At 49.8% G+C, this 15,202-nt stretch overlaps 1 protein-coding gene across 1 annotated transcript; it reads right to left on the bottom strand.

The window, feature by feature from the left end:
- Positions 1-2,755: 2,755 nt before the first annotated feature.
- On the bottom strand, positions 2,756-14,589 carry LOC118896327 (scavenger receptor class A member 5-like). The gene is made up of 2 exons (XM_036854115.1): positions 14,401-14,589; positions 2,756-4,096 (listed from the first exon to the last, which is right to left on the bottom strand). Exons 1-2 carry the CDS (start codon positions 14,576-14,578, stop codon positions 3,960-3,962), a joined length of 315 nt encoding a protein of 104 aa, XP_036710010.1. The 5' UTR covers positions 14,579-14,589; the 3' UTR covers positions 2,756-3,959.
- Between the last annotated feature and the right edge of the window lie 613 nt (positions 14,590-15,202).

The following is a 15,202-nucleotide window of genomic DNA, read 5'->3' as shown; positions in this document are numbered from 1 at the left end:
AACCACGAAGGCTCTTCCCTTATGATTCTCTCCCACCAGAAAATACCCACAGGGCAGACTTCCGCTTTGGGCCGTGAGAGAGTCCTTACCAGAAATATCCTCCTTCTGTCATAACTAGAAAATTGTCCAAAATACTTGACAAAATATTTTCAGACTTTGGACCACAGGTAGCATAAGTCTGTGCTCCTTGAGAAAAAGACAGCAAGTGAGGTGAGCCTCCCCTGGCCTAGGTTCCCTGCTGACTGCGGCCAAGTGGCAAACTCGCTGAGGTGAGGAGAAAGAGATAGGAGATTGGGTAGGCCAAGGTGGCTGAAATTTGCAGGGCACAGTATCCGAGAGTAGGGAGCTACGCAGAGAAATTTCCAGAAAGGTGCATAGGGTTCCCTTGAGTTGTCTGCTGAATACCAATCTGTGTGAACCCCAGGAGGCCAGCTAGAACAACTTCTGAGGAAAGCATCATTACCAGAGCTCATGCAGAGCTGGGAATCGTTCAAGTTCCCTCCAGCCAGGGTGGGAGGGTGACCTGGGGGACTGAGGGTCCTCCCAGAAAGCTCCTTAGCCTATTCTAACTGGGGGGTGAGCTGGTGGAGAGGATTCGATAACAAAGCTCCAGTCAGTCAGAACCCATCTCAGCTCCCAGAAGCGAAAGGTGGAGGAGAAGGAGAGGAAAAGGAAGGGAAAGGTGTTCTATGGAGGGTTGAAGGGAGAGCGCTTCTAAGAAGAGAAAGACAAGTGATTCACACAGCTGACATCTTACAGAAATGTTAGAGTAACTGTCAGAAAACAATGTAGCTGAAGGAACCACAGTGCCTATGGTGGAGAACGGTGTAACTCCTTTCCATAATTCCAAACCCACTAGAGTGGCTGGCTTGACCTCAACACACGAAGGAGCCAAAGGTCAGTTCTCAGGTATCTGAGACCAGGGAAAAGCAGTGCCTTGTAGACATTAGAGTGGAGAAGAAGAAAGGCCACCGCCCTTCTCCATGGGACTGAATATAGAACGGGAACCACAGTGATTTGGGGGTGGGTATCACCGGACTTTTTAGAGGAGAAAACCAGGATGCCTCCTTTGTGCATTTCCAGAAAGTCCACTTTACTCTGTTGACTTCCTTTGGCAAATTTTTATGGCCTACAGGAAGCTTGGGCCATTAGATTTCCCCACAGGTGCAGCTATGAGTTTGTGGCCAGGACTAGGCGGTGACCTGGGCCATCCCCACACTCGCCCTGGGTCCTGTGCCTGGGAGTTCATACCTCTCACTGGGTGATGAGGCCCAGTGACTTCACAGACGTTGTACCCAACTCTGGACGGTCTTCTTATCTGTGAATGGAACTCCGGATGAAAGCACATCCCCAAGTAAGAACTCTGGAGAAGTGAGGAAATAGGTGTTCTTTCCTTTAATGACTATGAAAGCAATTCTCTTACAAGCTGGGCCGTGATTATTGTTCTGCTGCTTGGGGCCCTTTCCTTAGGTTACCGAATAGGGCTTAAGACATCATGTGCCACCATGTTCTTGCTCTAGACTGTGTTTATTATTGTCCTCCGGAAGTATTAAGACAGCTTCTCATAAGCCACCCATTCTACCAATTCCCGCTGAAAAATTATCGGACGATCCAATTTTCACCCGTCCTCCCCACGCTCACTGGGTTTTCATGAGAAAGAATATGAGGGGAAGCTTGTTAGCAACATGTTTTTAGCTTTATTGAAATTCTTTCTTATAAAAGGTCTGATGTATTTTAGGCCTGGCCTAATATCCTTTAGTCCCTGAAATACAGGTCCATGGTTATTTCCATGTCCTCTTAAGTAGGAATGTAAACTAGTAGACTTTTATTTTAAGGTTCAAACACTTATCACCATTGTTTTTCTCTGATGTAAAGCAAGACTTGTATTTTCCCGAATGAAAAGACCAAGTAAGAAAGTTATGTGGGTCTTCATTGGTAGGATAACTGGATTCTTTGCCAGAACGGACTTGGGAATTTATATCGTTCAACGTGACATCTTTCCACCTTGAGTATTTTCTTTTTTAATGCAAACTCTGTAGTGTGCTGAGCTATTTATAGTAAAGAGTGCTGTGTTCATATATGCGTACATATATTGGCTCTGGGAAAAGATGCATGAGTACGTGCGCGTTACGTAAACATAGCCGTTAGCCAGAAGGAGAGTCTCTGATCATTAGGACATTAATGAATAACAAGCATATGGTAAGCAAAGAACAACCAATAGCACATATTGGTTTAGTTGTCAGCCAGGAACTTTGCTGGTCTTACACCCAGAGGGTCCCAGCTGTCACCTTCCCCAGGCAAGCGGTGCTCACCAGATAGGACAGGTGATCGTGTATCCGAGGCCTGACAGAGTTTGTGGCTCCCTCAAGGGAGGAGGGTCTGCACTCACTTGCTACCATGTAGGTCCCCAGGCCTAGAACACATATATGGCCCAATCTGACCTCCTCCTCGTGTCAAAAGTAGAATATGATCTCCCCATCACTAGGAAAGGGGTACAGATTGAGGACTTGCAAAGGCCCATGGCCTCTTCTTCCCCCAGAGATTGTAGGGAATCCTCATTTCCTTTCAATCTTTTTTTTTTTCTTTTAATATTTATTTATTTATTTATTTGGTTGCACTGGGTCTCAGTTGAGCCAGGCGGGCTCCTTAGTTGAGGCTCGCGGCCTCCTTAGTTGCGGCTCGCTGGCTCCTTAGTTGCGGCACGTGGGCTCCTTAGTTGCGGCACGCATGTGGGATCTAGTTCCCTGACCAGGGATCGAACCCGGGCCCCCTGCATTGGGAGCGCAGAGTCTTAACCACTGCGCCACCAGGGAAGTCCCCTCCTTTCACTCTTATAGGCTCCATCAGGACATGTGTTCTCCTGACCACAGGATGACACCCAAAGAGGTCTGGAAGGTTCAAAATCATCACCTCCAAACAGCTCTGAGACACAGGCGACATAGCTTTAACCCTGACTGCTAGATAACTGAGGGTTGATCTTGGTTTAACCCAGACAGTCCCCATGTCACCCTCCAAATCAGCTTTCCTCCTGTGTGGATGGTTGCCCTGGAAGCCAGTCCTGTCTGACCTTGAACTCACACCCTGTGGGGTTTGGAGTATGTAACCTTCTAGTCGCACCCGTCCTGCACCCAAGCTTCTTGCTTGAGCCTGGCGAAGACACAGGAAAGTTCAGGTAGCGACAGTGGTCTCAGTCATTCTCGATCTGACTGATAGGTCAGGCGAAGGGGTCAGTTGAATGCTACCTGGAGGTGACGTGGTACCCACACTAACATGACTTATAGGAATGCTGCAAAGTGTTAAATGAATTTAGCACCCAAGATACTATGCAATAGCATGCGTGGCAGTCACTCAATAAATGTTCCTTTCACTCCTCTTCTCTGAATCCAGACTGGTTCCTGCAGGAGACTTGCATTTCCCTCTGGCTCCTACAGCTGGCCTCTCCTCTATGTCACTTCCCCCAACTAACAAACGCTGTGCAGAGGCAGAGTAAAGGGGGAAAATGAATCACTCAGTATTGTCTCTGGCTGGTCAAAACTCTTGGCCTGAGGTTTGGGAATGATCTGCAGAGTAAACGATCTGGGATGCCTCCCTCCCATCTTCATGGATGCATTTGTGGCCAACATTTATCTGTAACTGACAGACCACAGAGAACATGGATACGGAGGCCTGACGCATGGTGTTTAGAAGACTCAGCAAAATGGCGATCCAGTTGACCAGGGCTCCATGCAGGAACTCTGGTGGAAGGGAGAGACAGGCAGTAGATCCCAGAGTTGTACTTTGGAAAAGATGTCCAAGGGGAGGAGGATGACAGGCCACCATGGGTCCTGGGATGGGAATCCGGGGGTCTGGGGGTGCTGGGCGGGGAGGCATGGTCAGGGGAGCCCCGAGCAATGCCCCCACCCCAGGAATGCAGGAAGGAGGCTTGGCAGCTGGGTCCGGACCTTGGGCTGTGCCCACTGTCAGGGTCTCTTGCATGTCACTCCAGCATCCTCAGCGTGTCCGCAGTTTGTCACCCCCCATTTGGAGAAGCTGCAGCGGAAGATGCTTTCCTCCGTGCCCTTGCAGGCGACATCATCCATCCAAATCCTCCCTGTGCCTGTGGAGACAAGTCAACACGATTTCTTAGCGGAGATGCAGGAGGGCAGGACAGACAGGAACACTGCTGTCTGTCCTTGACCCGGCTGTCCCGAGCTCTGCTGTCAGTTCTCAAATCTAGTGGTTCCCATCTGCCTTCTCCACTCCACTGAGACCAAATACTTCTTTTCTAGGCTCAGTTTCTTGAGGGCAGAATAAGAATAATTGACAGTGGAGATGGTGGTATTTACTGAGTAGCCCCTACGTGTCAGCATCTCACACATACGATCTTCGTCCATTCTCACCATGGTGCTGTGAGATAGCCATGAATAAACCCTTTTCCTAGATGGGAAAACTGAGGCTCAGAAGGCAACTGGTGCAAGGTTGCTCAGCTTGTAAGTGGCAGAGTCTGAACTCAGGCCCAAGTCTTGCTGCCTCCCAGGCCACGCTTTATATGAGACACTTCATAGCTTTTGAGATACGATATCTTGCGGCATTTGTTGATGAATATTCAGACAGGGCCTAATCAGAAGGACAATGTCAGACAGACCCTGGGTTGGACAGATCCAGTGCCCCATAAGTATCTCAAGTATGTCAGTACCAACATTACCTTCAATCTTTTGAAATTTAAAGCAGGCGGTCTCTTTCTATGAGCTCAAAACAGTGGTACTTGGAATGACAGGGGATCCCAGAATTTAGCATTATAACCAGACATCTATGTAATGACAGGCAGAAGCATCCCTAACCACAAGTAATTAGGTCAAGTTCCCAAAATACAAGGTCCCTAAGACAATCTAGCTGAGTTTTGCCTGTTTGTTAACTCAGCTCTTAAGGGGACCAGCCTACTGGTCTGAAGATGCCCATGCAGGGGAGCCTTTAGCTGGCTTTCCCAAGATTGTACCTGAGTCTCAAGAGACATAAACTCGGCACTGAGGTCTCTTACTGAATGTCAAGGGAATAGAGCAGCTGCGTGAGGCTCCAAGGGAATGGAGAGGGCTTGTCTGGGGTCAGAGGGGTCAGTGGAGAGGGGAGGAGTCACCTAGAGCCCCCGCTGATGAACTGGCAGGGCCATCGCCCCTGGTTCAGGTGGGCCCTCTGGGCTGATGGCCAAGGAAGGTCTCCAGTGGTGGGAGCTCACTTGGGAGCCCTCTGGAAGGATGCCTGAGCTTTAGGGCTCCCATCTCCCGTGGAAGCAGTAGCTCAGAGCTTCGCTACTCAAAGCGTGGTCCTGGCCCAGTAGCATCAGCATTCCCCAGAGCTTGTCAAACCTGCAGAACCTCAGGCCCCACCCAAGACCTACTGAATCAGAATCTACATTTGAAGCAAGTGGTTCTGCATTGAAGTTTGAGAAGCAGAACTAGGTACAGCAGAAATAGGGCTTTACAATAAGTAGAATAAATCTCAATTCAAGTCTCAGCCCCATCTAGGAAGACCATTTCAGTTGTAAAACCAGGAAGGGATTCCCGAAATATGAGACTTTTCGTGCTAAAGCTGGGTAGGTTCTGGGTAAACCGGGATGGCTGGTCACTCCAGCACCCTGACTTGTTAGGTCTACGAGCCGGCACCAAAACTCATGGGGTCAAAGGTCATAAACTGGGTTCCAACATTACTGACTGGGTCAACCTGGGCAAGTTCAATGAGGTAACTTGTATTCCTGTATTTTGTTTTTTGTGTTTTCTTGGCCACACTGCATGGCATGTGGGATCTGAGTTCCCCAACCAGGGACAGAACCTGCGCCCCCTGCATTGGAAGGGCGGGGTCTTAACCACTGGACCACCAGGGACGTCCCAAGAGAATTTTTTTTTTTTTTTTTTTTTTTTGGCCACACCGTGTGGCTTGTGGGATCTTAGTTCCCCGACCAGGGATTGAACCCTGGCCCTCGCCAGTGAGAGCACAGAGTCCTAACCCCTGGACCACCAGGGAATTCCCAGTTCGTGTATTTTAAAGGGCTTTCAAGTGCACCAAAAGCCTATACAAAAGGTAGCTCAGGTATTAGTACTATACCCTGACCCTACCCCCATCTCCTCCCTGTCCCAACTCTCAGCAGCCAGACAACCTCTCCTTTTGGAGGAATTGTCAGGACTAATTATTAAAACCCTTCAAACTGTCACTCACCCTTGGATTGCATGGGAAATCCCTTTACAAAGAGCATCAAGGGAACACCTAAACCATTTTGCTGCCCACGAAATCCACCGCACGAACTAAGCGGTTTGGACATATTTTTTATGCCGAGATTTTCAGCATCTGTTGTCATGGGAATACCAAGCAGTGAATTCAGGAACAGAGCTGGGAGGAGAGGCCTCCTTCTGCTGTCTTTCTGGATGTTATTTCTTCATCAGAGCCTCTTCCCTAGCCGGATACAGTGTGCCTCTTACACAATAAGCCCTTTGAGGCCGAGCAAAAATTCTCAGATTAAATGTCTCCTGGAAAACACATCAGTTTACAAATTACCCTTCCTTGGGCTACAGGCCCAAGAGCTCTGTGGGATTAGTCACATCCAAAACAAATAAAGAAGCAAATGAAGGAGACCGACAAATACAGAACAGGCCCCAAGGTTACGAGCCCAAATGCATACACAGGATCACGAGACTCCAAACTCTAGCTGGTGTTTGGCTAGGGAGTTCTGGCTAACGTTCAGTCATGGAAAAGCTAATAAAATGAGAAAAGCGTTGTTAAATCAGCAGCACTGAATATCTACAGTTACTGGGACATCGCTGAAGGGCCTATTAACCCGAAGACTGTTTCTGCTCCTTGCCATGTCAGAGGGGCTCGCACGTCCATGACTCCAGGTGCCAATCATCCTTTTAGCTTTAGAGCTGACACCTGATACTCAACGTGTGGCCCAAGGACCAGGAAATCAGTATCACCTGGGAGGTTGTTAGCAACACAGAGTCTTGGGCCCATCCGGACCCGAATCAGGGTCTGCATCTTAACAAGATCTCCTAGATTCAGGCATGCATTCAGGTCCGTCCGAGAAGCCCTGCTCTAGGTTAGGTCTGCTGCTCTACACCAGTCTCTCTGTGAGCTCCATAACATGCCCCATCAGGTAAGCAGGGAAGGGGGTACTCTGCTCCCCACTGTACAGTCAGAAAAATGAAACAATAGGGTGAGGTTTTTACCTTGAGGAGGAAAACCTGGGACTAGAGGCCAGGTCTTCTGACACTTAGAGCTGTTGGAAGGTGATATTGTTGGGATGCGTAAGTGGAGATTTTATTTTATCCTTATTCATTCATTCATTCAACAAGTATTTAAGAGTCTACTCCATGCTCAGCACTATTCTGGGTGTATGGACTACATCAATGCACAAAAAATAATTAAAGAAAAACACTGCTGGTGGGAATGTAAACCGGTGTAGTCACTGTGGAGAACAGTATGGAGACTTCTCAAAAAACTAAAAACAGAACTATTGTATGACCCAGCAATCCCACTCCTGGGTACATATCTGAAAAAAAACCAAAAACACTAATTTGAAAGATAACATGCCCCCCAGTGTTCATAGCAGCATTATTTACAATTGCCAAGATACGGAAGCAACCTAAGTGTCCATCAACAGATGAATAGATAAAGAAGCTGTGGTATATATATACAATGGAATATTACGCAGCTATAAAAAAAGAATGAAATTTTGCCATTTGCAGCAAAACATTAATGAACTTGGAGGGCATTATTCTAAGTGAAATAAGTCAGACAGAGACAGACAAATACTGTATGATATCACTTATAAGTGGAATCTAAAAACTGCAACAAACTAGTGAATATAACCAAAAAGAAGCAGACTCACAGATATAGAGAACAAATTAGTGGTTACCAGTGGGAGGGGAGGAGCAAAACAGGGGTGGGGAACTGGGAGGTACAAACTATTGGCTGTAAGATAAGCTGAAGGATGTATTACTGGGTTGGCCAACAAGTTCGTTTGGTTAGTGAAAACGTTGTTCAATAAAGTTCTTTGTGAAAATGAAAAATGTGTCTTTTATTTTTACTTAAAACTGAACGAATTTTTTGGCCAACCCAATATGTAACATGGGGAGTAGAGCCAATATTTTGTTATAACTGTAAAGGGAAAGCAACCTTTCAAAATTGTATAAAAACAAAACAAAAATCTCTGCTTCATGGAACAAACACTTGAGCTGCTCCATGTTTATTTGAGTAATATTGATAGAAGGAATTGAGGTAGGAAGTAGATGGGCCCCTGGCCTGGACAGCTGGTGTTTGTCAAGGGCAGTAAAATTGAAGCTTTGTTTTCCCCCAGACACTCCAAGGACAAAGTTAGTGGCAAAAACTGAGCTCTGCTGAAGTAAAGAGATAAGATGACTACTCCTGAGGTTAAGAAAAACTCCCTGACTGCACAGGCACAGAAAGGTTCCTTGGGGGTCAAAAAGGAGGGGGTGCCAGCCCATAATAGGTGATGCCAAGACCCCCATAGGCCTCTGCAGTGGGATCCATCTTAGCAAAAAGTTAGCATGCATGTTGGGGAGAGTCCTAGGACAGGTCAGGTGTGGAATAAGAAACAAGAAATTGGCCAAAGGTAAACAAAGACCCGGAAGGACTGTCCTAAATACATGATTTAAATCACCTTTTTACTGCGCTCCTCATTAGAGGACGCCCACACCCTTTCTCTCCAGGTGTGTATCTCTGCCTTGCTTCAGTCTCTAACAAACTGTTTCTCTGTGTGCTCTCCCACTTGTCGTGCTGTGTCTCTAATAATAAACTTTGTACCTGTTTTTACAGTTTTTGCCTCCCTGAAACATTCTTGCTTTCAAATGGGGGCAAGAGCCAGGGCCACTTAGCTTCTAGCCTCTGGCCCCTGGTGGTCTAGCGGCTAGGATTCCTGGTTTTCATCTAGGCTACCCAGGTTCGGTTCCTGGGCAGGGAACTAAGATCCTGCTTCAAGCCACCAGTCACTGCTGTCTCTCTGAGATCAGAATGAATTACACTGATTCCTGCAGGCTGCCATCTGAGCCTCACACAGGGACAGGCAGGATGGCTATCAAACAGATATTTAAGAGGTAGGAAAACTAAGGCCCCAGAAAGGTTAAGTGACCTGTCCCATGACTATTAAGGGGATGAGGTCATGACCCAGGCCTCTGACGTCCAGTCCAGTCCCCATTCCTTATAGAACCACATACACGGCATACAGCACAGATCACTAAGCCAGGAGGCTGCAAACCCAATTCGACCTACTGCCTGCTTTTGTAAATAAAGTTTTATTGGAACACGGAGCCTCCCCGCCCCCAGTCTGATTACATTTTGTCTGTAGTTGCTTTTATGCTTACAACTACAGAGCTGAGTAGTTGTGAGAGCGACCATCTGGCCCACAAAACCCAAAATATTTACTCCCTGGCCCTTGAATGTTTGCTGACCCTTGCACTAAGCCACCTCCCAGTATTTGAATTTTATCTTAGAAAAAAAGGGCAAAAAGATGCTAATAATTTAATTAAAAGAGAACACTCCCAATTCCGTCCACCCACTCCCACCTACAAATCTGTATGCGTTTGTACCCATCCTCAGCTCCTTTTGTCTGTCTCTCTGTCTCAAAGAAAGATTTTCTTGGCGGGTACAGGACTAATTTCCCAGCGGTGCTATGGTGGTCTCACCCCGTCCATCTCCTCCTGGACCCTTGTTCCAGCCATCACCCTCCATCTTCCTGAGCTGCACTCATTCCCTCTCCAACAGCTCTTGGACCAATTTAAAATTAAAAAAAAAAATCTCCAAGTCTTTCTCATTTGGGTCTTTCCTTGCTTTTTTCCCAGGGAAACTGATAATTCAATTATTGAGCCCTGTCCAGGAAAACTTTTATGGTTCCAGACCACAGAGAGCACTGCCAGGGTGTGGCAGTTTCTTGTATGACTCTGGGGAGGACGCAGGTTTGGCAGGCACAGAAGTTCCTTCCTTCCTTCTTTCCTCGCCCCCTCCTCCTGTCCCTCCTCCCTCCCTCCCACATTTATCCAGTACCTATCACATCCCAGGCACAGTCCTGGGTTTTGGAGCTCTGCCCTCAAGGTGTTCCCACATACCTCAGCGATCAGGAGCGTGTGAGAGGTACGCACAGAAGATGCCACGGGAGCAGAGGGGGTACCTACATCACGGGCTGGGGTGGAGTGGCAAAGCTCCCCTCAGGAGGTGATCGTTGAGCTGACTTTAAAAGCTGAGGGGGAATTAGCTAGGTGAAGAGGAGGGAAAGGCGTTCCAGACCCAAGGAACAGCACGTGAGAGGATACGGAGCCGGGAAACAGCTGTGTGAGCTCAGAGACCACACGTGGGCGCACGCAGCTAAGGGATGTGCCACCAGAGGTGGGAGGCGTGTGAGGACTGGCCTTGGGCACTAAGCTAAGGAAACCAAATTTGATCCTGAGAGCAGAAAAGACCCACTGAGCATCGGGCAGGGGAGTGACAGAGGCAGGAGCTCATTTTAGAAAGATCCCTGGCAGCCAGGAGGAGGAAGGCAAAGGAGGCACCCTGGAGGGGCCAGGGGGCAGCAGTGTGGAAAGCAGCTCATGGAGGACGCCCCCATCTCCACCCAACAAGCAGCAAATAAATGTGCACCGCAGGGCCTGCAATGTGCTAACTGCTCACCGTATGTGATCTCACTTCGAGTTTGCAATCATCCTGCACAAGTGGAGGGACTGAAGCCTGGAGAGGTTAAGAAATCTGCTCCAGGTCACCAGCTAGTAAGTGGCACATATGGGATGCTAGCCTGGCTTTGACCCAGAGCTTGAGCTCCTAGCCACTGCTCTACCCAGCCCGAGCTCCTAAGGCAAGAGCAGGGGGAACAGAGAGGAGGGGACAGAGTCAAGGGACCAGAGACGTTGACACTGGTAGCATCTGTTAAGACTCAGGGACCCAGCAGATAAGGGACACGGGAGTGGGTGAGGGTGGAGGAGGGACGAGTCTGCAGTCCTGGCTGGCAGGGCAGGAAGCACAGCCGGAAGAGAAACAGAGTGGATGGAGAGCGGGGCCGGGGGCTTGGGAGACTCCCGGAGGCTGAGGGTGAGCGGACCGGGACTGGGAATCGGGGCACCTGCATGACGGGAGGCTGTGGTCAGAAGGGCGTTGGGACCTGATGCAAACCCCGCCAGCTGCCGGGAGAGGCGGCCTTCCCCTCCCTCTGCCCCCAGCTGCCAGGGCAGGATAAGCCCTTCCAACGGTTTAGAACCTGTGAACATGTCTGCCTCCCCCTGTAAACTGAATGTGCTGAGGTCAGAGACTAGGTTGACTCAACTCTGTGCCCCAGCGCTGAGCCTAGTGCCTGCCCATGGAAAGTGCCAGAAGCTGCTGTGGGAAGAATGGAGTGCAGCCGGGCTAGGAGGATGGGTGCCAGGCAAGCCCCATCCCTTCCCCGGCCCCCATTTCCCTCTGTGCACCCATGAGTAACACCTGGCCTGCCTACCTGTCCAGGTCTCGAATATCACGTGACCTAAGTTATTGGATGATGATGGAGAAGTACGGTGCAAATTTCATGCTGATGTGGAAGCGAGTCTGGCTTCCCACTGACTGGCTTAAAGACTTGAGTGGTGGGAATTCCCTAGCGGTCCAGTGGTTAGGACTCGGCACTTTCACTGCCGTGGACCCGGGTTCGATCCCTGGTCGGGGAACTAAGATCCCACAAGCCGTGCAGTGCGGCCAGAAAAAAAAAAAAAAAAAATCCGGTGCCAATTGTAGAGCTTCCCTTCACACCATACAATACAAAAATCAAGGCAGGATGAAAGAGGTTTAGGCTAACCCTGCCCATGACATTCAAATGACCTAATGTGGCTTCACTAAAAGAGTTTATGATTTTCCCCCCTAAAGGTTTACTTCCACTTATTAGGGAGAAGCCCTCATTGGAGCCAAAAATGGAAAACGAGGACCGTTCCCACTGTTTCTCTTCCTCATGCAAACAGAAATGGCAGTTTTCCTTGAAGAAAACAGGCTGAGACCCAGCACAGAGCTTTAGATGGGAGGGAAGCGCTCTCCCCGAGTGGGCTGCCCTCCGTGGAGCTGGACCCTTTGAACTCCCCACGTGCTGGCCTTGAAGTCGAGAGGCCAGGACGCTGGGGTCAATTGGCCACTCTCCGCCAGCTGTCACAACACATATCACAAGAGTCACTTCAGTGAGTGCGATTGTCTTGTCTGCTCGGACTGGGTGGCTTGTAAACAACAGACATTTATTTCTCACGGTTCTGGAGGCTGCAAGTCCAAGATCAGGGTGCCTGCATGTTCCGGTTCTAGGGGAGGGCCCTCTTCCGGCTTGTAGGCTACTGTATGTCCTCACGGAAGCAGGAGGGAGCTCTCTGAGGTCCCTTTTATAAGGGCACCAGTCCCATTATGAGGGCTCTGCTCATGACCTGATCACCCCCCAAAGGCCCCACCTTTTGATACCATCACATTGGGGCTGAGGATTCCAACATACGAATTTGGGGGGGCAGGAGACACAAACATTCAGTCTGCAACAGTGACTGAGGTCTAGGCAACAAGATTCTGAGCCAGGATTGTGGCAGTCCAAAGTGGGCGCGAGAAGAAAGGCAGCTGTGAGGAGCGGAGGGTTCCACGGCCAGTCGGGATGTGACCCGGCTCTATGTCCCCATCTGAAAACGATGCCCCTCCTCTCACCATGAGGCCCTTTACCATTTAGCACAGTGGGCTGGGCCGCCACGGTCTCAGGTAGGACGGCAAATGCTCCATGACACAGTAGCCTCCATAGCGGGGCCAGCGGTCCCCCCACAGGTCACCAGGGGACCTGGCAACTGAGCGTGAGTGGGTCAGTCCAAATCCCTCCCCGCACCTGCCAGAATGCAGGTCCTCGTGACAGGTGAGCAGAAGTATTTCACATTCCAGGGGCCCAAGCTGGAAGGCACATCACAGAGTCTGTAAGCCCCTTTAAGTTATAGATGGGACACCAAGATCCAGGGTGGAGGGACAACGAGATCACACAGTCAGGGGCAGCACATTATTATACAGGTGCAGGGAGCACTGTCTTCAAGCAGGTGGGACCACTGTTTTAGTTGTGAGTCAACACAGGTTTCTCTGAGTTCGAGGTCCGATGAAGGACAAAGCATGTGTGACGGTGAGTATTTATATTTGAGTGTGAACGTGTGGTGTGCTGTGGATGTGTAGCTGAATTGTTATGGGCTGAACTGTGTCCCCCCAAAATTCCTATGTGGAAGTCCTAACCCCCAAGACCTCAGAATGCGCCTGTCTTTGGACACAGGGCCTTTAAAAAAGGTGAATAAAGATAAATGAGGTCATTAGAGGGGCCCTAATCCAGTATGACTGGTGTCCTTCTAAGAGGAAGAGACACAGACCCACACAGAGGGATGACCATGTGAGGACGCAGGGGGAAGGTGTCCCTCTACAAGCCAAGGAGAGAGGCCTCAGGAGAAACCAGACCTGCCAACACCTTGATCTTGGACTTCTAGCCTCTAGAACTGTGAGAAAATAAATGTCTGCAGTTTAAGTCCTACAGTCTGTGGTATTTGTTACAGCAGCTGAGCAGACTAATACAGAGAACTAGCCTGAGGGGAAGACACAGTGCTGCGGATAGAGACTGGAGCTGGGGTAGAGCCAACCTCTTTGCAATAGGAAAGGGACAGATGGTTCAAATCAGCCGTCTGCCCAGGAAGGGTCTGCACCTCTCTTTCAAACTCTCTTGTACCATCTAAGCCTGTCAAAGGAAAGCAACCAAAATGGTGAAGACTGCCGAAATCTTTTCCTCTGAGGATGAGATGAAGGGTTTGGAGATCTTCATCTGAAGAAGAAGAGACTCAAAGAGGAGCAGGGACAGCCAGCAGAGTGGATAAGAGAACGGACTCCCGAGCTACCTGCTTGGGTCTGAACCTGGGCTCTGCCATTTGCTAGCTGTGTGACCTTGGACAAGGTATCCAGCCTCTCTGTGCCACCGTTTCCGCATATGGAAAATAGGGATGATAGCTGTACCTGCTTCCTAGTGTGGTAAGGATTACATGAGTGAATATTTTAACATGTTTAGAACTGAGCCTGGCACACAGGCAGTGCTATCTAAGCACTAAATAGTAACAAAAATGTAATCAGGACAAATGGGCGTGGGATTAGATAAGAGCCCTGAGATGCAGGGCTGAAAACGGGGGCCAGTAGGAGACCAAAAAAGAAAGGCAGTCAATTCAAGGGAAGGAAGAATGTTCTAATAAGCAGAGCTGTCTGAAGACAGACCAGCTCGCTTGGGGGCCGTGAGCATCCCGTGGTCCTGGCGGGAAGGATCCAGGCAGAGCCCGGCTGACGCTGGCAGGACTGCCGTCAAGGGGATGCCGGACAGGAGGGCAGGCCTAGGCCTCCGGGACCCTCACCCACGTCCTCCCCCTCCGGGTGCCCTACCTTGTCCGAACTGAGCCGTCCGGTGCACGTCCTCGGCGCTGGGGAAGCCCAGCGTGCGGCACACCACGTCCCCGTCCTTCTTGTCCCAGCCGTCATCGCACACGGTGCCCCAGCGCCGCTCGTGGTACACCTCCACGCGGCCCTGGTGTGGGCCCGAGCCGTTCACCAGCCGGACCATCAAGGCCTCCATGCCACCTGCCGGGAGCAGCGCAGGGTCAGGGGTCACTACCCGAGCTGGACACAGTGGGGTCCCGCCTAGGGACCCTCCTCGATTCCCCGCCACCACCCGGCATAGGAGAGGGGAGCTGGGGCTACAACCGAGGCGGAGCTGGCGGCCAGCAGAAACCGCGGTGTCAACCCTGCCCATTATCACCCCTACCCGTCTTCTCTCCACCTTTTTTTTTAAATAGACTTTTTTTTTTAATAGCAAAATTGAGAAGGAGGTACAAAGATTTCCCATAGATCCCCTACCACCCCCCATCCATGCACAGCCCCCTTGGCCACTATCAACACCTCCACCACGGCGGTAATCTGTGAACCCACAATGACACGTCATGATCACCCAGAGTCGACAGTTTACACTAGGGTTCACTCTTGGTGTTGTCCATTCTATGCTTTGGGCGAATGTCTAATGACATGTATCCATCATTACAGTATCATACAGAACAGTTTCACTGCCCTAAAAATCCCCTGTGCTCCGTCTATTCACCTGCCACCCCACCCCCTAACCCCTGTCAACCACTGATCTTTTTCCTGTCTCCATAGTTTCGGCCTTCCCAGAATGTCATATACTTGGAATCAT

The sequence above is a fragment of the Balaenoptera musculus genome, chromosome 6, assembly GCF_009873245.2.
Source record: "Balaenoptera musculus isolate JJ_BM4_2016_0621 chromosome 6, mBalMus1.pri.v3, whole genome shotgun sequence".
NCBI classification, from domain to species: domain Eukaryota; kingdom Metazoa; phylum Chordata; class Mammalia; order Artiodactyla; family Balaenopteridae; genus Balaenoptera; species Balaenoptera musculus.
The sequence above is the reverse complement of the archived record's forward strand: the minus strand, read 5'-3'. Positions and strand labels throughout refer to the sequence as shown.